The following is a 21,335-nucleotide window of genomic DNA, read 5'->3' as shown; positions in this document are numbered from 1 at the left end:
TTAAAAATAAAATCTTAAAAATATATATAATTGAAATAGTACATCGTCACTATATAAAAGAAATTCTGATATGCATAAAGAAGGAATTTAGGGCACCTGGGTGGCTTAGTGGGTTAAGCCTCTGCCTTCAGCTCAGGTCATGATCTCAGGGTCCTGGGATCGAGTCCCACATCGGGCTCCCTGCTCAGCAGGGAGCCTGCTTCCTCCTCTCTCTGCCTGACTCTCTGCCTACTAGTGATCTCTGTCTATCAAATAAATAAATAAAATATTAAAAAAAAAAAAGAAGGAATTTAAACCATTCCATCACCCAGAGATGACAAAATGTTCACGTATCCTTTTTGGGTTTTCCAGTTTATGTTGAAGATGGATAGTGATTCTTACCTTGCTAGGGAGAGAATGTCACAATATTCTTTTGTTTGTGGATTTATTTAGAAAATTCAGATAAACTTTTCTTGTACCAGAAAAATACAGGACTACCCAGTATGAAAGGATGCAAACACAGGATCTCTTAGGAAAGTGGTTAAAAATGGACTGTGTTCCACAGATGCCCAGCTAGTGCCATTTGTGATACAAAAGTCTGATATAAGAATGCAAGAGCTGGTAAATTCATCATGACCTGAAACTTAAAATTTTCTCAGATCTTTGAAATGAGACACTGTGCAGAACCCAAATTTTATATCAGCAAGCATTATAAACTGAATGCCCTGACAGCCCCTCCGGTGGGATTTGTAGAGCTCTGGCACTTGGGCCGTCACATTGTTGTAAGGGTAACCTGAACACAGCCATCCACAGGAGCAGTGACTAGGGTATTTTTCTCAGCACTAATTTTTCACCTTCAGGGACCCTAGAATAAGAAAACAAAACATCCTATTTAAACATAGGCCAGAAGACTTTTGAAAACTATGTCATGAATATTTAAAGGATTCTGTTGCTGTCGCAAAGTGAGAGGCATGTTGTCAGAACAGTAATATGGCCTCACATGACCTTTATTATGTGTGCAGCTTAGCTAAGGATTAGCTGGAAGCCATCCCTGAATTAATATTTACCGAGGAGTCAATGACTACCTGCCATTGTTGATAAGAATATCTGTTTATATTGCATAGTGACCCCTTTTATTAGTACATACAGGTATTATGAAGGGGCTAGGGTGTTTTTCAGCATCATGATTTTACACATTCAAATCCATATTCCATAACCTAAAACTAGGAATTTTAACCTAAAAATAGGAATTTGGATTGAAACTGGAAAGCGACCCCAAGATACCTATCATTCTTCACTGTAAACTATTAACACAGCTTATGCAAGAATTCATTTGTGTTCCATGAAATTCTAGCCAGCTGTCTGTAGCTCTTCACATTGCCTGGTTTTTTTGTCTTTTTTATTTTTTTAGATTATTTATTTCTTTATCTGAGAGACAGCATGAGCAGGGGTAGAGGAAGAGGGAGAAAGAGACTCCCCACTGAGCAGGGAGCCCGACACAGGGCTGGGGTCCAGGGATCATGACCTGAGCTGAGGACAGCAGTTTAATGAACAGAGCCACCTAGATGCCCCTCTTTTTGATCTTCTAATATCATTATTGCCACATAATATTTTTCAGTGAAAGCAGCATTTTGATCTTTAGATTTGATTTCATTTGCCATTTGGAACAATAATACTCATTTAAAAGAAATGTCTCACTCAGGGTTCTCCATAATTACATGAAAGTCTGCCCTTACTTAAAAACCATCTGTAAATGCTTAGAGAAGCTCATACTGTGTGCCATTTGTCTGCATACCTTTAACCCAGATACTTCTGATTTTGGTGCTACTTGGGAGGACAGTTGCATATGAGTGGAGGGCTGGCCCTGAGTCCATCGGAGACCACATGTGATCCCTCCTCTCGATTCCCTCCCCGTCCACAAGCCCCATTATTAGTGGCTTAAATAAGCATCAGGAAAAAAAACAAAAAGTTTGGGGACTTAATCTTTGGCAGTGAAATCAGAGCATGTCACTTCTAAGATGAAGAGGCTCGCTCATGAGTTGCATTCAGTTCCTCCAACTCTGGAGCCACTGAAAAGGCTCAGGTCATATAAAGTCATTAGGCAAGAAGGATGTATTCATCCCCGGGCCTCAGAAGAACTGCGTTTGAACCACATCTCAATTCAGTAATCCTCCTGGTGGCATGGAAGCACCAAGCCCCCCCAAATTCTGTAATACCCATTACAAGTCCTTGGTAGTAAAATGTGTCATTTATGATACTTCTCCAGACTCCTCCTTACTCCATCTCCACAGCTGCATGTAGATCCTCACAGGGACTGAAATCAGTCCTCACAGGTTTGAGGATTAGCTTTAAGGCCCTTTTCACCTTTCCTGAAGACTGTCTTTGCTTAATTAGCTCTCTTTTCTCTGCTCAGTTCTTTGTTTTGCCATGCTTCACATGGACACCAGAAAATATTACCTCATAGTCACTTGTCATCTGCAAAGAGGGAGAGTTTGACTACTTCTTTGCCAATTCAGATGCCTTTTCTTTTTGTTGTCTGACTGCTGAGGCTAGGACTTCTAGGACTATGTTGAACAGCAGTTGTGAGAGTGGACATCCCTTACATATTCCTGATCTTAGGGGAAAAGCTCTGTTTTTCCCCATTGAGAAGGATAGCCACTGGGCTTGTCATAGATGGCTTTTATGATGTTGAGGTATGTGCCCTCTATCCCTACACTGTGAAGAGTTTTAATCAAGAAAGGATGCTGTACTTTGTTGCATGCTTTTTATGCATTTCTTGAGAGGATCATATAGTTCTTGTCCTTTTATTTTTAATTAATGTATTGTGTCACATTAATTGGTTTGCAGATGTTCAGGAAAAATCCCACTTGGTCGTGGTGAATAATCCTTTTAATGTACTATTGGATCCTATTGGCTGGTATTTTGGTGAGAATTTTGGCATCCATGTTCATCAGGGATATTGGTCTGTAAATCTCTTTATTGACGAGGTCTTTGGTTTGAGATCAAGGTTATGCTGGCCTCACAGAGTTTGGAAGTTTTCCTTCCATTTCAGTTTTTTGCAACAGCTTCAGAAGAAGAGGTATGAATTCTTTTTTAAATGTTGGGATCGATTCCCGCATCAGGCTCTCTAATCAGCTGGGGACCTGCTTCCCTCTCTCTGCCTGCCTTTCTATCTACTTATGATTTCTGTCAAATAAATAAATAAAATCTTAAAAAATAATAATAAATCTTTGGTAGAATTCTCCTGGGAAGTCACATGGCCCTGGGCTCTTGTTAGAGGAGATTTTTTGATTACCACTTCAGTTTCCTTGCTGATCATGGGTCTGTTCACATTTTCTCTTTCTTCCTGGTTCAGTTTTGGTAGTTTATATATCTCTGGGAATGCACCCATTTCTTCCAGATTGCATAATTTGTTGGCATATAGTTGCTCATAAAATGTTCTTATAATTTTTGTATTTCTTTGGTGTTGGCTGTGATCTCTCCTTTCATTCATGATTTTTTTGGGGTCCTTTCTCTTTTCTTTTTGATAAGTCTGGCCAGGGTTTTATCAGTCTTATTAATTCTTTCAGAAAACCAGCTCTTAGTTTCTTTGATATGTTCCACTGTTTTGGTTTCTATTTCATTGATTTCTGCTCTAATCCCAAAAGACTCCACCCCAAAATTGCTAGATATAAAATCTAGCAGGATATAAAATCAATGCACAGAAATCAGTTGGGTCTATACACCGACAATGAGACAGAAGAAAGAGAAATAAAGGACTTGCTCCCATATATAATCACACCCAAAACCATTAGGATACCTAGGAATAAACCTAACCAAAGAGGCAAAGGATCTATTCAGGAAACTATAGAATACTCATGAAAGAAATTGAGGAAGGCACAAAGAAATGGAAAAAAGTTCCATGCTCATGGAACTTTTCACAATTCAAGTATTGTGAAAAGGTCTATGCTACCTAGAGCAATCTGCACATTTAGTGCAATCCCTATCAAAATACCATCAACTTTTTTCACAGAACTGGAACAAATAATCCTAAAATTTGTACAGAACTAGAAAAGACCCCAAATAGCCCAAGGAATGTTGAAAAAGAAAAGCAAAAACTGGTGGCATCACCATTCCAGACTTCAGGCTCCATTACAAAGCTGTAACCATCAAGACAGTATGGTACTGGCACAAAAACAGACACACAGATCAATAGAACAGAATAGAGAGCCCAGAAATGACCCTCAACTCTATGGTCAACTAATCTTTGACAAAGCAGGAAGGAATATCCAACGGAAAAATGTCTCTTCAACAAATGGTGTTGGGAAAATTGGACAGCTACATGCAAAAGAATGAAACTGGACCATTTCCTTACACCACACACAAAAATAGACCAAAATGGATGAAAGACCTAAATACGAGACAGGAATCCATCAAAATCCTAGAGGAGAACACAGGCAGCAACCTCTTCAACCTTGGCTGCAACAGCTTCTTTCTAACACCTCTCCAAAGGCAAGGGAAACAAAGGCAAAAATGAATACTGAGACTTCATCAGGATAAAAAGTTTTGTACAGCAAAGGAAGGTCATCAAAACCAAAAGACAGTTGAAAGACTGGGAGAAGATATTTGCCAATGATGTATCAGATAAAGGGCTAGTATCCAAAATCCCAAACACCCAAAGAGCAAATAACCCAATCAAGAAATGGGCAGAAGACATAAACAGACATTTCTCCAAAGACCTCCAAATGGCCAACAAAGACATGAAAAAATCCTCAGCTTCACTCAGCATCAGCGAAATACAAATCAAAACCACAATGAGATACTACCCCACACCAGTCAGAATGACTAAAATTAACAAGTCAGGAAACAACAGAAGTTGGCAAGGATGCAGAGAAAAGGGAACCCTCCTACAACTGTTGGTGGGAAGGCAAGCTGGTGCAGCCACTCTGGAAAACTGAATGGAGGTTCCTCAAAAAGTTGAAAATAGAGCTACCGTATCACCTAGCAATCGCACTACTGGGTTATTTACCCCAAAGATACAAATGTAGTGATCTGAAGGGGCACCTGCACCCTAATGTTTATAGTACCAATGTCCACAATAGCCAAACTATGGAAAGAGCCGAGATGTCCATTGATAGATGAATGGATAAAGATGTGGTGTATATATACAATGGAATATTACACAACCATCCAAAAAAAAAAAAAGAAAATTTGCCATTTGCAATGATGTGGATGGAACTAGAGGGTATTATGTTAAATGAAATAACTCAGTCAGAGAAAGATAATTATCATGATCTCACTGATATGTGGAATTTAAGAAACAAGGCAGAGGATCATAGAGGAAGAAAGGAAATAATGTAACAAGGCAAACCAGAGAAGGAGACAAACTATAAGAGACTCTTAAGTCATAGGAAACTGAGTTTCCTGGAGGGGAGAGGGGTAGAGGGACGGGGTTAACTGGGTGATGGGCATTGGGGAAGGTATGTGTTGTAGAGAGCATTGGGTATTATATAAGACTGATGAATCACAGACCTGCATCCCTGAAATGAGTAATACATTGTATGTTAATTAACTGAGTTTAAATTAAAAAGATACTTCCTCAGGTTTTGCTAATTTTTAAAAGCCCTCTAGTTTTAATGTTTCCTTTTTAAAAAAATTCCAATGTAGTTAATAGTATTCTATTAGTTTCAGGTGTACAAAATAGCAATTTACCAGTTCTATACATTACTTAGTGCTCATCATAAGTGTACTCAATCCCCATCACCTGCTCTCACCCACCTCCGCTCTGATGACTATCGGTTTGTTCTCTAAAGCTGAGTCTGGTTTTTGTTTCTTTTTCCTCTGCTCATTTGTTTCTTAAATCCCACATATGAGTGAAATCATATGGTAATTGTCTCTGACTTATTTCACTTAGCATAATACCCTGTAGATCCATCCATGTTGTTGCAAATGGCAAGATCTTGCTATTGTGGCTAATATTCCATTGTGTATGTACACATCTTCTTTTTCCCTTCATCTATCGATGGACACTTAGGTTGCTTCCATAATTTAAGAAATCCTCTAGTTTTAAAGCATTCCTGATTTTAAGGGGACATATGTTTAGAAAGTATTTGGTGAATACTTCTACCTCTTTTCTATATTTTTATTGCCAAAGAAAGCAAAAAAAAAAGTTTGGTTGAACAATATTTTTAAGGTCGTCTTGGCCAGCCACATACATCTATTTTGAATCCGTTTTAAAAAATCAACTTGTCTTTAATCCCTAAGCCTAATAATTTAAACTCATAAAACACACTGATTTACATGTTTAGGGAAAAATGTTCTTACTGTCCTTTATTGAAAATGCTATTTCAAGCATTTTAAGACTGTGGTCCACTTATGGTTGAAAACTTTAGAAATTCTTAAGAGGCAAGGTAGAAACCTTAGTTTGCATTCACTTTCTCAGTGGGTTAAGCCTCTGCCTTCAGCTCAGGTCCTGGTCTCAGGGTCCTGGGATCAAGCCCCACATTGGGCTCTCTGCTCAGCAGGGAGCCTGCTTCCTCCCTCTCTCTGCCTGCCTCTCTGCCTACTTGTGATCTCTGTCAAATAAATAAAATCTTTAAAAAATAAAATAGCTCTCTAAAACAACAATGAAGAATTGCAGTATAAAGAAAATCCTCTTACCTACTCTTCCTTTAGAGAATTAAATCATATTATTTTGACTTCCCATGACAGGCGTATTGAAGGTCTAGTGGTCATCGTGAGTTCTTTATCACACCAGTCATTCTTTGTGATATGACCTGTGTGACCAGCCCTGTTCTCTCGGTTTGCTCTCTGCAGAAGGGAGACAGATATCTTTAGCAAAGAATCTCAAAGCAATGTCCTCACCCTTATCATTGATAAAAATAATACAGTGCTTCCAATTAAAAGCAAGATAAATGATTACTGTTTATTCCTTAGGAGTTAACAGTATTTGAAACCCTATGTGGGAGATGACAGGTGAACTGAATTAACATCACTTAAAAAAAAAACGAGCTGCAAAGACTACTTTGGAGTTACTATACAAAAACTTCCAAAGTCTGTCTTCAGTTTTAAAACTTTTAACATTTAAACTTAAGTAACTTGAATACAGGTATAAAAGAGACAATCCACAATGTTTCTGAAAATGAGAATGCAATTTTCTTTTCATAACAACTATGAACTTCAATTATGTTAGCCAGAGAACAGTGATTGCCTTATCTTGCAGAGTAACCACTTTCAGCTTATCTGAAATAATATACTTTGTACAATTACTGTGACACTGAACAACATGTAAGAAGCCAGGAGGCAATCCCCTGTGATAATCCCTTTACATATGAGTCACTTCATGCAGGGTTTCCACCCATACTAGAATTTATCTTATGAATTGTAAAAGTAACATATGCTCATTACAAAAAAAAAAAAAAACCCTCAAAAGATACACAAGTATATGAAGTAGAAAGTGAAGGTATCCTGTCCTCTCTCCACCCAATTGTTTCTTTCATGTGGCACAGAAGACTGCTGTTTTTGCTGGCTGCCCCTGGGCATTGATGTCTTTAATAACGTCCTTACTAGGAGATAGCAAAGTTGTTTCTCATCCTGCCCCAGTATACACAGTGAATATCCTATTTATATCCTTGCACTCTTCTCTATTATTCTATGAGACACATTTTGAAAGGCATAATCACTGGGTCAAAAGAATATATACATTTTAAATATTGATAATTTGACAACTTCAACCTAGTTTTGGCAAGAGCTGAACAGGAAACAAAAATAATATCACTTTTGGGGCACCTGGGTGGCTCAGTGGGTTAAAGCCTCTGCCTTTGGCTCAGGTCATGGTCTCAGGGTCCTGGGATCGAGCCCCACATCGGGCTCTCTGCTCAGCAGGGAGCCTGCTTCCCTTCCTGTCTCTGCCTGCCTCTCTGCCTACTTGTAATCTCTATCTTCAAATAAATAAATAAATAACTTTAAAAAAAATAATATCACTTTTAAATAAAGTATGACAAATGCATTTAAGAATAGAAAGAATCTGTACATATATGTAGTATATAATTTCATCTTTAATAAGTGCCTAAGTGTTACTTAGGCTACACAGAAACTCTGAAGACTCTACATTTCTAGAAAATAAATCAATTTTTAAAATTTACAGAATAATTGTCTAGAAATTTTGAGGATGGTAATACCATAAAGGATGTACTGTCATACCCCATAAATGCTTAGACTGTTTTAAGGTGCCTAGTTTAATTTTTAAAGTTTTTTCCTTAAGTAACATGTATTTTTGTTTTAGGAACTGGAACAATACAAAAGAAGTTCTTCCAAGTCTTGGAAACAAATTGAGCTTGATTCTTGAACCTCATTCAACTATACTGTATTTATTTCTTCTCCCCCCCCCCACCAAAAGTAAGTTTATTTTATTAATTAGTTATAATGGTAATAAGTGAAGGACGCCGTGTAATTTGTTAAAGGAAAAGTGGCTTTTCTTGTATTAGTGCAACACTCTGGATACTTCTAAGTCTTTTACAAGGGGAAAAAGTAATTACATGCAATATTTTTTTTTTTAAATAAAAATCTTCTTTCTCTAATATGTTTAACTAGTATATACTCAGTTCAGCATTTGTAAGTTTCTGCTTATATCATTTCAGGATTATGAAAGCAAGAGCCTTTAGTAACAGTTACCAGTGGAGTTTAAGCATTTATATTAGATTCCTTCTCGAAGGAGCTCTTGGGTGGGTCACTTGCCCAAGTACCATTATTTGACTCTAAAACACAGGCACAACAGGCACCTCAAGAACCCATTTAAAATGCATATTCCTGGGGCACCTGGGTGGCTCAGTGTGTTAAAGCCTCTGCCTTTGGCTCAGGTCATGATCTCAGATCTCAAGGTCCTCGGATCGAGCCCTGCATTGGGCTCTTTCCTCGGCGGGGAGCCTGCTTCCCCCTCTCTGTCTGCCTCTCTGCCTACCTGTGATCTCTGTCTGTCAAATAAATAAATAAAATCTTTAAAAACAAAAAAACAAGAGGATTAAATGAATATTCACTTAAAAGCATTCACTTTTAAAATAGCTCTCTAGGGGCACCTGGGTGGCTCAGTGGGTTAAGCCTCTGCCTTCAGCTGAGGTCCTGGTCTCAGGGTCCCAGGATCGAGCCCTACATCGGGCTCTCTGCTCAGCAGGAACTCTGCTTCCCTCTCTCTCTGCCTGCCTCTCTGCCTACTTGTGATCTCTGTCAAATAAATAAATAAAATCTTTTTTAAAAATGCACATTCCTAGGTGCCTCCTTCCATGGCAGGCAGTGCATCAGTTTCATAAAATGCACTTTCCTGGGGCTTGTGGGTGGCTCACTCATTAAGTGTCTGCCTTCAGCTCAGGTCATGATCCCAGAGTCCTGGATTTGAGCCCCACATCAAGCTCCCTGCTCTGCAAGAAGCCAGGTTTTCCCTTTCCCACTCCCCCTGCTTGTATTCCTTCCCTTGCTGCCTTGTCAAATAAATAAATAAAATCTTTTTTAAAATAAAGTAAAATGCACATTCTTGAGTCCCCACACCCAGAGATCCTGAATCAGGCCCACAGTAATCTGCATTTTTAATTAGCACCTCTGATGATTGTGACATAATTAATTTGAGCATAACTTTTTTTTAAAGATTTTATTTATTTAGGGGCGCCTGGGTGGCTCAGTGGGTTAAAGCCTCTGCCTTCGGCTCAGGTCATGATCCCAGGGTCCTGGGGTCGAGCCCCAAATCAGGCTCTCTGCTCAGCAGGGAGCCTGCTCCCCCTCTGCCCTGCCTGCACCTCTGCCTACTTGTGATCTCTGTCAAATAAATAAATAAAAATCTTAGGGAAAAAAAAAAAGATTTTATTTATCTGAGAGAGAACGTGAGGGTGGGAGGGGCGAGGGGTAAAAGGAGAAGCAGACTCCCCACTGAGCAGGGCCCTGATGCAGGTCTTGATCCCAGGACCCTGAGATCAAGACCTGAGCCAAAGGCAGATGCTTAGCGACTGAGCCACCCAGGTGCCCAGCGTAACTTTTTGAAGAACAGGTAAATTTAAGGATATAATCTATCAATAAGCAGGCCCAAACTTCATGAATTGGTAATAATGAAAGATCATTTCCAAAGGGAAATAGCTTTTAATTAAGAAGCCTTCTTGATCTTATGAGTTTGTGTACCTGCTAGCCAAATTCAATCTGGAATAAGCATAATTATTGTCATTGACCAAGAAAGTAATTTACTCTGTGTTCTTCCATTTCCATTACAAAATATGCTCATTCTAATACACTATACACCCAGCTTCAAATAAGCACATTTAGTAAACCCAGAACACCAAAACCGTTGAGTGGTATCTGAGTGGAGAACAAACTACCTGATCACTGCAGTGAAATAAGACTTCATAAACAACTTGGGGCACCTGGGTAGCTCAGTCAGTTAAGCATCTGCCTTCAGCTCAGGTCATGAACCTAGTGTCCGGGGATCCAGGCCCACACCAGGCCCTCTGCTCAGCAGGAAGCCTGCTTCTCCCTCTCCTCTACCTGCTGCTCCCAGTGCTTGTGCTCTATCAAATTAATAAAATCTTTTTTTTTTTTTTTAATGTTCCTCATTTTTAAAAAAAGACTTCAGGATGCCTGGGTGCTCAGTGGGTCAGGCCTCTGCCTTTGGCTCAGGTCATGATCTCAGGGTCCTAGGATCGAGCCCACATCAGGCTTCCTGCTCAGCAGGGATCCTGCTTCCCCCTTTCTCTCTGCCTGCCTCTTTGCCTACCTGTGATCTCTTTCTCCCTCTGTCACATAAATCTTTAAAAAAAAAAAAAAAAAAAACTTCATAAACTACTTGCAGTCCATGTGATTCCAGCACTCTTGACAACAGGAGTTTCAGCATGTTTCCAAAGATCCTCAGTCTTAGGTGCAGGCACCCTGCCCAAGTGCTATGGAGAAAGAGCTCCCTTTAAATTAATAGTGAACAATAATCTCAGAAACATCTACTGACTTGGGAAGAAACAGCCTGTTCCACAACAGTAATAGAAATTTCTATTATATAATTTGATCGTCTTACACATCACTGTCCATTTTTACTTGAGACACAGACTGTCACATGTTGAAAGTCATTGTGTTTTTCTAAGATGGTATCAGTTAACATTTAATAGCTTGAAGTCACATGCTATGTCAATTTTCCAAATGTTTCTGAGCTAGAATGAAATTCATCTGCATATGAATAGTAGAAATGTTTCCACTTACAGTGCACACCCATATTTTTAGTAAGTTGAAATCAGCAATTTCAAAAGAGGTTCCTGTGGGACTCTCTTTGAACTACTTTAAGAGATTATCATCTGCAGAATTGTCTATAACTGATGTGACATATATAATCTGTAAGGCATTATGTAACTATTACACCATAATCATCAGTGTCAGAGACCTTTTATAAAAATTGACAATACTATTCTGGTAACTTGCCAATGCCTGCAGATCCTTAAATACAGTTCTAAGAAATAGAATTTTACCATGGTTTCCTTAATGAAATGATCTTTTCTGCTATAATATGAGACATTTCAAATGCTATAATTTATCATTCTTTACAAGTTAGGTCACAGCAACTGAACAAGTTCATGTACTAAGATGTTCTCCCTCAGCATTACCATGGTAACACTGAGACAGGGTCTTTTCAGACTTGTACATGAATTACCTGAAGATCAATCAGAAAGATAATCAGTCATTTAGTATAGAACCCATTTTTAATCATCTATATACATCATTTCATCCCTAAAAATATGTAATACAGGTATCTCTATTTATCAGCATTATTTCTCTTTATGATTCAAGATCCCGAGTTTTGTGTGTGTAACTTGGTTTTTCTTAGTGTAAATACCATGTCAGTTGAACAGCTTTTTTGTATGGACTTAAATAACGCCTCCTATCTAGCCTTAAGGATGTCACTTCTCAGTGCATACACTTTAGCTAGTAACATTCACTTTTGATTTTATAAGGAAACTAAGTGAAAAGTGGAAAAATAGTAAACTAATCTTTTTTTTCTTTTTAAAGATTTTATTTATTTATTTGACAGAGAGAGATCACAAGTAGGCAGAGAGGCAGGCAGAGAGAGAGGAGGAAGCAGGCTCCCTGCTGAGCAGAGAGCCTGATGTGGGACTCAATCCCAGGACCCTGAGATCATGACCTGAGCCGAAGGCAGCAGCTTAACCCACTGAGCCACCCAGGCGCCCCAGTAAACTAAACTTTAAAGACATTACCTGAGGTCTGTCTTGTATGCTGTGATCTCAGCTCAGCCCATTCCCACAGGTTTTCACTTTATCTCCCAAAAAATCACCAGGTGCTCTGTGTCAGGGGTCGTCTTCATCCAGCATCTGTCAACATCCTTTCAGTGTGACTGGGTAACTCAGACCCTCATGTGGACGTGCACACATAAATATGGGCTTTTCAGTGATAATGAAACAATTGCCATCAACCGCCCAATTTTGCAGGATGTTTTGCTTCACTCAAACCCACAACTCTTTTTTGTTACTTACAGTCAGTAACCACTCAAATGTCTTCTTATCAAGCCTTTTATCAAATAGAAGCATAATTTTAAAAATTTATCTTTAAGTAGTCTCTACACTTAATATGGGGTTCAAACTCACAACCCTGAGATCAAGAGTCAAATGCTCCACTGACAGAGCCAATCAGGTGCCCTGTAAGCATAATTTTTTAACTGACTTATTTTGCTATGTAAAACAGCAAAATTTTGGGGCGCCTGGGTGGCTCAGTGGGTTAAGCTGCTGCCTTCGGCTTCAGGTCGTGATCTCAGGGTCCTGGGATCGAGTCCCGCATCGGGCTCTCTGCTCCACGGGGAGCCTGCTTCCCTCTCTCTCTCTCTCTGCCTGCCTCTCTACTTACCTGTGATCTCTCTCTGTCAAATAAATAAATAAAATATTTAAAAAAATAAAATAAAATAAAAAATAAAACAGCAAAATTTTTTTGTGCCTAAAACAAAGAAAACAGTCACACTAGTCTCCCATAACTTTATGAATTATTACTATTTACATTTTTGGACCAGCTCACTCTCCAAATAACATGTGTCCCTGCAAGTCAGAATATCATTCAAAGCCTGCATGATCTCTGAGTCACAGATGAAGTTACAAGACTTAAGATGTACTATCAAGAAACAAGTGGCTTTCTTTTTTCAGACATTCAAAGTAGTCCTGCACGTCTGGGTCTTAAGGTCATTTTCACAGCCATGTTCTTTACTATCTGCTAATGAGATGATCCCTTATTTTAAAAACAACTATTCCTAGGATGACAAGAACTGGGATAAAGGCATACAGAGCCAGAAAGTTTGTTGTGAATCTGGATGTTGCACCCGGACAGATTATCTCAATAAATGTAATTCCTTGAGTGAAGACACACATTGGATTAGTTGTCACAGAACCATTTGAGCTGCCTGCAGAGAAAAAATGGACAGTGTCAGATGTGATGCTTCCCAGGTACTTTCATCAACAAGTATTTACCAACTACCCAATAAGTACACTTCATCATGGACGATATAGGACATTTAAGAGACCCTGGAATTCATTTTTAGATGAAGCAATAGTGAGTGTTCTGGGCCCTGGCTTCATTTGAAGATAGAAATGGGTTTGTTTCCATTTGGGGTATAAACTCATTACCATAGTACTGATAAAGATCATGATCACTTATCATCTAGTACTGAATATCCTAAGGTTACTGCTGTTACCACCTAAAAATGTTTAAAACAATTACTAAATTATGCCAATTCTTTAGTTGCCTTCAGGGAGTGGCCTGGGATTTTCATGGCCAGAAGGACCTTGCTATGCTCCCACTGCCTCTAATGGGATAGGGGAACAGACTTTTGCCAAAAATGGCTTTACTCAGCTATACTCTACATACATTTTTAGGGAACAAGAAGCCACTGCAACCTGCTTCAACTTGTTCTGTTCAGTCGGTATAAAAACTGATTCTAGGGGTGCCTGGGTGGTGGCTCAGTCAGTTAAGCATCTGACTCTTGGTTTCAGGTGAGGTCTTGATCTCACAATCATGGGATTGAGCACCGTGTAGGGCTCTTTGCTCAGTGCAAAGTCTGCTCTAGGTTCTCTCCTTCTGCCCCCCTGCCACTCACGTGCACACAGACTCTCTCTCAAGTAAATAAAATCTTTAAAAACAAACAAACAAAAAAACCTGATTCCACCCAGAGTATACCTCAGTGTACTTAGGCCTGTCATTTTTCTTCAAAAATTTTATTTAAGTAATTTCTACCCCCAACGTGGAGCTCAAACTCAACCCCAAGATCAAGAGTCACATGCTCTTCCAACTGAACCAGCCAGGCGCCCCAAGTCTGCAGTTTTCTGAGAAAATCAGAGTGGCCTTAAGCTGATGGCCTTTGACAGGTGACTAACTTGCCTTTTACTCAAAATCAGAAGAACTGTTAGACTTTTATTTCAAAACAGTGTTTTAAATCTATTATAAAATATAACTTGTATTTAAAAAATACATTTCCCCCAAGGAATCACTTCCTCAGAGTACTATGTAAAGAAAATAATATTCCAAAATAGAGTACTTACCACAAGTGAAATTCTGTCCATAGAACTCATTGACTATAAGAATCTCAGAGCAGTATTTTTGGAATGTAAAATAACTGAAGATTTTTAAAGGAATGGACATTTCTTCTGTGTTTCTGAAGAAAAAAAAGAGAGTAAGCTGAAATTCAGTAGGCTCTGATAATAGTCCTATTAGATGAAAAGAAAGGCAACCCTCAACCCTCATTTATTTTTTTTTAAGATTTTATTTATTTATTTGACAGAGAGAGATCACAAGTAGGCAGAGAGGCAGGCAGAGAGAGAGAGAGAAGCAGGCTTCCCGCGGAGCAGAGAGCCCAACGCGGGGCTCGATCCCAGGACCCTGAGATCATGACCCGAGCCAAAGGCAGCAGCCCAAACCACTGAGCCACCCAGGCGCCCCTCAACCCTCATTTTATGTTTCCCATTTTGAAGATAGTTTTTATCTCTCATGAAAATTGTGCTCACTGTGAAAAACAATTCTGAGAAGTACAAAGATAAACCACTGCCCAGAAATAACTGTGGTTAATATTTTGGTGATATGTGTAACATGTATTATAAAATTGTACGTAAGTGGAATCACACTCTTCATGCTCTTTTCTAACCTTTTTTTCAACTAAACATATGCGTCAGGCAGCCTTCGAAGTCAGTAAGCATAGCACTCCATCACTTTTAATTATAGCTCAGTGGTCCATTATAGTAGAAATCTTAATTTAACACTCCCCCGATGATGGATTGGTGTCTAATTTTTTTTGATAAGCATCATTGATATAAACATAAAACACACACATAACTCATCACTTTAGAGGGTATTTGTGATTAAACAGAGATTTGGTGGATTTGGTATGTGAAGTGAGAATTAACTATGATACAAGGGGAGAGGATGGAGAGAGCAAGCAGACAGACGTCCATTGTAAAAATGAACTCTGTCCCCTCTTCAGTCTTTTTGCTGAACTTACGGCCTCCTCTGTCCACTATGTAACTTATATCAGTCAACAAATATGTATTAAATTCTATTTGTGAGGCACTAGTTCTAAGTGTTTGAGGAAGTCAAAAGAAGTGTCCTACCCCTAGAGAACTCACAGTGTAATCGGAGACATAGAATATATATCCTTAAGACTATAAAAATACATAGTGGTAAACAATTTGTACCAAGTATAATAATCCAGCACATGTCCATGACATTGTTGTACTTAGTATTTATGGTTTTTACCTATTCCCAGGTGACCCCCCAAACCCCACGACTTTCAGTTACTGGCAATATTCTAAGGCACAAAATTCAGTCAGCCCATTGAGAGGCTGCTAACTGGAAAGGACAGGTAGGAACCCGGGTAGGAAGGAAAGAAGGGGAAGGACATTCTAGGAAGGGAGGACGGTATGAGCACAGGCATGTCAAGGGCAGATAAAGAAAAGCAGGAAAGCAAAAGGGAGCAGGTGACGGCAGCAGCTCAAGGATTAGATGACAAAGGATGATGCCCATGAGAGTGTGGCTGCCCAGCTGGCCAGAAGGTTACCCCCTTAAGCAGGAACCACACACCTTCATCTTGCAGTGCACCCCACAGGGTGGAATACTACAGGTAAAGGCCTCACATGTATTTGTGGCGAGACAGCAATGAAAAACCCCAACAGAGGGCGCCTGGGTGGCTCAGTGGGTTAAGCCACTGCCTTCGGCTCAGGTCATGATCTCAGGGTCCTGGGATCGAGTCTCGCATCGGGCTCTCTGCTCAGCAGGGAGCCTGCTTCCCTCTCTCTCTCTCTCTCTCTCTCTGCCTGCCTCTCCATCTACTTGTGATTTCTCTCTGTCAAATAAATAAATAAAATCTTTAAAAAAAAAAACCCCAACAGAAGCTGGGGACTATTCCAGTGCAAGGGCCATCCAGGGGAAGAGTGTAGTCATTCATTCACTCAATTCAGTAGATATTTTCTGCAAACCTACTTGGTTCAAAGCCTTGGGCCAGCCACTAAGAAGAACTATAATGATGAATGAGGCATAGCTGCTGGCCTCGAGTCTGCCGTCCTTGGAAAGGAAGGCTGCAACAGAAGTGGCAGGCTTTCAGAGAGCTGATCTATCCAAGGGAACAGCAGGCAGGTTTCGTGCGGGTGGCAAAGGGACACAAACAGGTTCATGAAAGACACAGGACGACAATCAGGCTAAATCACGGAAATCCTTGGAGTATTTCAGAGAGGAATGAACTAAAGATCTAAATTTATTGACATGGGACTGTCTACATTATATCATTAAATGCACACTTAACTCCTTCACAATAGTACAATCTCATTTTCATTAAAGATTATATAAGAGTCTAGCAAGAAACACAACAAAATTTAAGTTTGTGAGACTTCAGTAACTTTAACTTTCTTCCTTATACACTACCATATTGTGTACAGTTTTTCCCCCAAAGAACCTGCATTATTTTGTATGTAGAAAGAACAAAGCTATTTCTGTTTGTGTTTAGAGGAGGAGGCAGCCAAAAATGCAAATGTTGCAGGCACGCAGTCAGGAAAGGCAGTGACTTGAGGGAAGAATGTGAACTTTATGATGAGGAGGTCAATGGGGCTGGCCCCTGAAGAGCAGAGCTTCAATTCAGTGACGGGAGCAGAACCCAGGTGAAGCCCAGATGTTGAGGTTTTGCAAAAAAAAAAAAAAAAAAAAAAAAAGGAGACTTTGGTAATGCTGGCCACTGCCTGCCTTTTCAGAACAATAAATTTCCTTTTTCTACAAACCAAATATACAAAATAGTGCCAGACTGACTGGAACAAGTAATGATTGCAATATTTAAGAGATGGGGTGCCTGGGTGGCTCAGTGGATTAAGCCTCTGCCTTTGGCTCAGGTCATGATCTCAGGGTCCTGGGATTGAGCCCTGCACTGGGCTCTCTGCTTGGCGGGGAGTCTGCTTCCTCTCTCTCTGCCTGCCTCTCTGCCTACTTGTGATATCTCTCTCTCTCTCTGTCAAATAAATAAATAAAATATTTAGTAGGAAAAAAAAATATTCAAGAGGTGATCCTGCCCAACGTTGGATCTGTACCTTGCTGGCTTGATTTGATTTGTGCATTTTTTATAGAGGCTAACAATCATTTAAGCAACACAAATACAGTGCAATAATGGCGTCATAAACAAGGTCCTCCTGGATTAATCAAAACCAGCTCACTTTGCTTTGTGATATTTCACCTTTCTATAACTCACTACAGCTTATGAAGTGCTTCTGATTATCTCATTTGCTTCTCATGTTTCCCTTGTGGCAGAAGGGACCAGATCACGAGCGCCTTTTTATAAATGAGAAAACTAATTTAGATAGAAAAGGGACTTGCCCGCGGTCATGTGGCAGATACAAGGCAGAGGAAGTCTCTGACTCCTGGGTCAGTCCTCTCTCCAGGGAGCCACGTGCAGCCTGGGAGTCTTCACAGTGGCTTGAGTGGAGCAAACTCAAGTCCAACCTGAGTTTTCTTACCCAAACATGAATTGTTCTGAGAGTGAAATAATTAAATATATAAATATAATAATTTTATCTGTAGATGCTCTGGAGCTTTTTTAAATTAAAGAACCAGCCACCTTCACATTTCCTCAGGGAACCACCGCTCACATCACTCACCTGGGACCACTGTCACCCTTCTAAAATTTTCCATCCTTTCTGCTGCTTTTTAATTTTTTTTTAGAGATTTTATTTATTTATTTGACAGAGCAAGAGAACACAAGCGGGCAGAACAGTAGGAGAGGGAGAAGCAGGCTCCCCACTGAGCAAGGAGCCCGATGTGGGGCTCGATCCCAGGACCCTGGGATCATGACCTGAGCTGAAGGCAGAAGCTTAACCCACTGAGCCACCCAGGCTCCCCTGCTTTTTTAAAATATATGTGTGTGTATATATATTTTTTTCTCTTGCTTATTTATAAAGTGCTTTTTATAGAAATTCACAAAACAAAAATATGAAGAAAAAACTAAATTACCCAGAGATAATTACTATTAACATTTGTTAACATTTGTGTCCTTCTAGTCCTGATACTTTCTTGATCTTTTATCATGCAAGCTCTTATCTGACTGTTCTTACTTCCTAAAAGAAAACAAGGAAATAGAGAACCAGAACAGAGACAGTGCCAGGGCGGAAATGAATTAAATGCATGCAATTTGCCTATAGTAAGAGGCTGTGAGTTTTTCCAGAGAATGGATTGGTTTTCTTCCTCCTGTTACAACATGTGAATCATATGAATAACACACCTAAATTGTCATTTCCTGATTCTCAGTGTGAAGACATTTTACTGAATAAATGGTAAATAGATCAAGGTCTAAATAATGATAAGCAAGCACTATAAACTCCCCAGACCATAACGTGATACCTTTAGCCCATGTCACATAGCTTTCCTCTTAATTTGTTATCGAGTGATCATTAACCACAAATCATCAATGAAAATCCTCTGAATTGTTATATCTTACCTTACTAATCCAGAGCCCACAAGTATCCCAGCAATGCAAAGCAGAGCCACTATGCTGTTGACCACATTTGGGTTTTGGACCATACCAAGTAGCACAAGAGTTAGAAATTCACCAATTAAGTGGGGGGCCAAGAGAGCAGCAGAGAAATATCCAAATCTGGCAACCTCGGGATATAAGCCCAGAGTCCTGGAAAAACATAGGGTCTTTAGTTTCCTCTCCAAGGATTATTTAAGAAAAACACCACACGTGCCTTTCATGAATAAGTCCATGGTGGTTAGTCGGTGGGAAGAGTTTGTGGGGTAAGCCACACTCCCCTCTGAGAGGCCTTTTCGGAACAGAGCCAAACTTGGAGACCATTTAGTAGCACTACAGTTGTTTCTCCAGCTTCATGTACCACCTGTTCCCTTTCACAGCTTCTTCAGTTCTCAGAGGAAAATATTAACACGTGTTGCACCTGGGTAGCTTAGTTGGTTAAAAGTTGCCTTCAGCTTAGGTCATGGTCCTGGTGTCCTGGGATAGAGTCCCGCTTCAGACTCCCTGCTTGTGGGGAGCTTGCTTCTCCCTCTTCTTCTGCCATTCCCCCTCACCCTGACCTGGCTTGTGCTTTCTGGCTCTATCAAATAAGTAAATAAAATCTTAAAAAATATATATTAACGCTTGAACAGTGATCACAACTGAAGCAATTAGTAGAGTGGTTGAACTCCCCAGGCTTCTCCAAAAATAACCACGTTCTGCCTATGCTGGCACTGCTCCTGTCCTAGCTAGCCTACTCTCCCAGTGTTAAGGGCTCACTCAGCCTACTTCTCTGCTCCTCCATCCCGGTTATGTGGGGTTGCTGCCAGTGTGAAAACCCTTCACTGCTGCCATCCTCTGGTGAATTAGCTCTCCCAGGTCTGTTCCATTCCATTCTTGTCTTTTATTCTACCAGCCCCTTCCATTGATTTGATCTTCATTTTCTTGTAAACAGACTTTCCTACATCCATGCCCCTTAACTCTTAAACTCCTTTCACTAAATACACTTCCTAGATAATAGTATGTCCTCAACAACCATTAGTTATGGCTGTTCTCTCTTCCATCTGTAGAGTAAGGAAAAGGAGTTGGCATGTCTCGTACGCATGCCTCCTGACCACTCTCCAAATCATGAAATTTGCTTGTACTGTTCTCTTTCTCAGTGCAATCCTTTGTGGCTTTTATGACATTCTCTCACCTTTGATGATCTTATGATATCTATACCAGGGTCAGTCTTTGCATTCCCATCCACCCTCATTATCCTCAAGGTCTTTTTAACCTTCCTGATTAGCCATCAACATCAACACTTCCTAATTAGGTATCCTGATCTGTTCCAGTGGCCCCATCCACCTAAGCTTCATCACTCACCAAATCTTGGACTTAAATTTTACTCAGAATTATTCCATTTTCCCAAGATTTCAGATTCTAAAAGTGCTCTCTCTGATTATGGTGTCCCTCCGGCCTCCTATTTCCCCCAATCCCAAGCTACCTCAGGTCCTTACTGCCCCCACCCCCTGCTATTCTTTGCCTGAGCAGTGCCCACACCGTGGAAGCCCTGTTTTTTAACTTAAATTCTCTCCCTGAAGGTGTGCTGAACAAGGCATACTGCTATACTAATCAGATCCACTCTCCTTCACCTGACCCCCAGATCCCTAATTTTTTCTCATTGTAGCACCATCTGTTCACTCCTCTTTATGGAGTCTTCTGTTGTACATAATATGGTGCCTAGCACTTAGTAGGCATTCAACAATTATTTCTGTCATTTAATTGAAGTATTTGCTACAGTAACAGCTGTGCTGCTACTAGAAATGATTGACTTTTTATGCCTGACTTTTTATCAAAAATAGTCATGACCTGTATGCTTACACTGAACCTAGTTTAAAACTGCCGTTTTCTCAAATCTTTTTTTTTTTTAAGATTTTATTTATTTATTTCACAGCTCACAAATAGGCAGGGAAGCAGGCTCCCCGCTGAGCAGAGAGCCCAATGGGGACTCAATCCCAGGACCCTGGGATCATGACCTGAGCCGAAGGCAGAAGCTTTAACCACTGAGCCACCCCGGGTCCCCTGTTTTCTCAAATCTTAAAAGTACTTTCTTTCTCATGCACAGTTTTTCGTGCTTCACAAATTCTAAAGTGCATAGGACCCACCTGGGGCATCCTTTTAAACACGGAACCCAATTCAGTAGCTGGACCGGCGATTCTGCATGTTAGTCAAGCTCCAAAGTACGGCTGATGCTGGTCCATGGGCCACACTGAGTGGCAAGAGTCTAAATTAGCAAGGTCTTCAATTTTCAGCAACCTTGATTTACTCAAAAATAACTGGATTTTTAAAAATCTGCTGGATTTTTAAGTCCATGCATCATGCAGCCTGATCTAGACAGGTCTGTGCTTTA

The 21,335-nt window shown here is 40.0% G+C and overlaps 2 protein-coding genes and 1 long non-coding RNA gene across 4 annotated transcripts in view; 1 reads left to right on the top strand and 2 right to left on the bottom strand.

Annotated features, from left to right (window-relative positions):
- DYNC2LI1 (dynein cytoplasmic 2 light intermediate chain 1) overlaps positions 1-8,537 on the top strand; it is a 42,034-nt gene extending 33,497 nt beyond the window's left edge. For both annotated transcript variants that reach the window (XM_045077744.1, XM_004752968.3), the window contains one exon: positions 8,243-8,537. In XM_045077744.1, the coding sequence (XP_044933679.1) occupies positions 8,243-8,305 (63 nt within the window). In that variant the 3' untranslated portion in view covers positions 8,306-8,537. The remainder of the gene's footprint in view (positions 1-8,242) is intronic.
- LOC123391359 lies at positions 408-12,631 on the bottom strand. Its single transcript, XR_006606005.1, has 3 exons — positions 12,189-12,631; positions 6,619-6,768; positions 408-844 (listed from the first exon to the last, which is right to left on the bottom strand). It is a non-coding gene; the product is annotated as an uncharacterized LOC123391359 (long non-coding RNA).
- Positions 12,632-12,941: 310 nt separating this feature from the next.
- ABCG5 (ATP binding cassette subfamily G member 5) overlaps positions 12,942-21,335 on the bottom strand; it is a 27,954-nt gene continuing 19,560 nt past the window's right edge. Inside the window, exons 11-13 of the mRNA XM_004752967.3 lie at positions 18,932-19,117; positions 14,511-14,623; positions 12,942-13,375 (exon numbers count right to left, since the gene is read on the bottom strand). Of these exons, the coding sequence (XP_004753024.1) occupies positions 13,182-13,375; positions 14,511-14,623; positions 18,932-19,117 (493 nt within the window). The 3' untranslated portion in view covers positions 12,942-13,181. The remainder of the gene's footprint in view (positions 13,376-14,510; positions 14,624-18,931; positions 19,118-21,335) is intronic.

Source organism: Mustela putorius, unplaced genomic scaffold, assembly GCF_011764305.1.
Source record: "Mustela putorius furo isolate JIRA1106 unplaced genomic scaffold, ASM1176430v1.1 tig00000224_pilon_pilon_pilon, whole genome shotgun sequence".
Taxonomy (NCBI): domain Eukaryota; kingdom Metazoa; phylum Chordata; class Mammalia; order Carnivora; family Mustelidae; genus Mustela; species Mustela putorius.
This window is presented reverse-complemented; position numbering and strand designations above follow the sequence as displayed.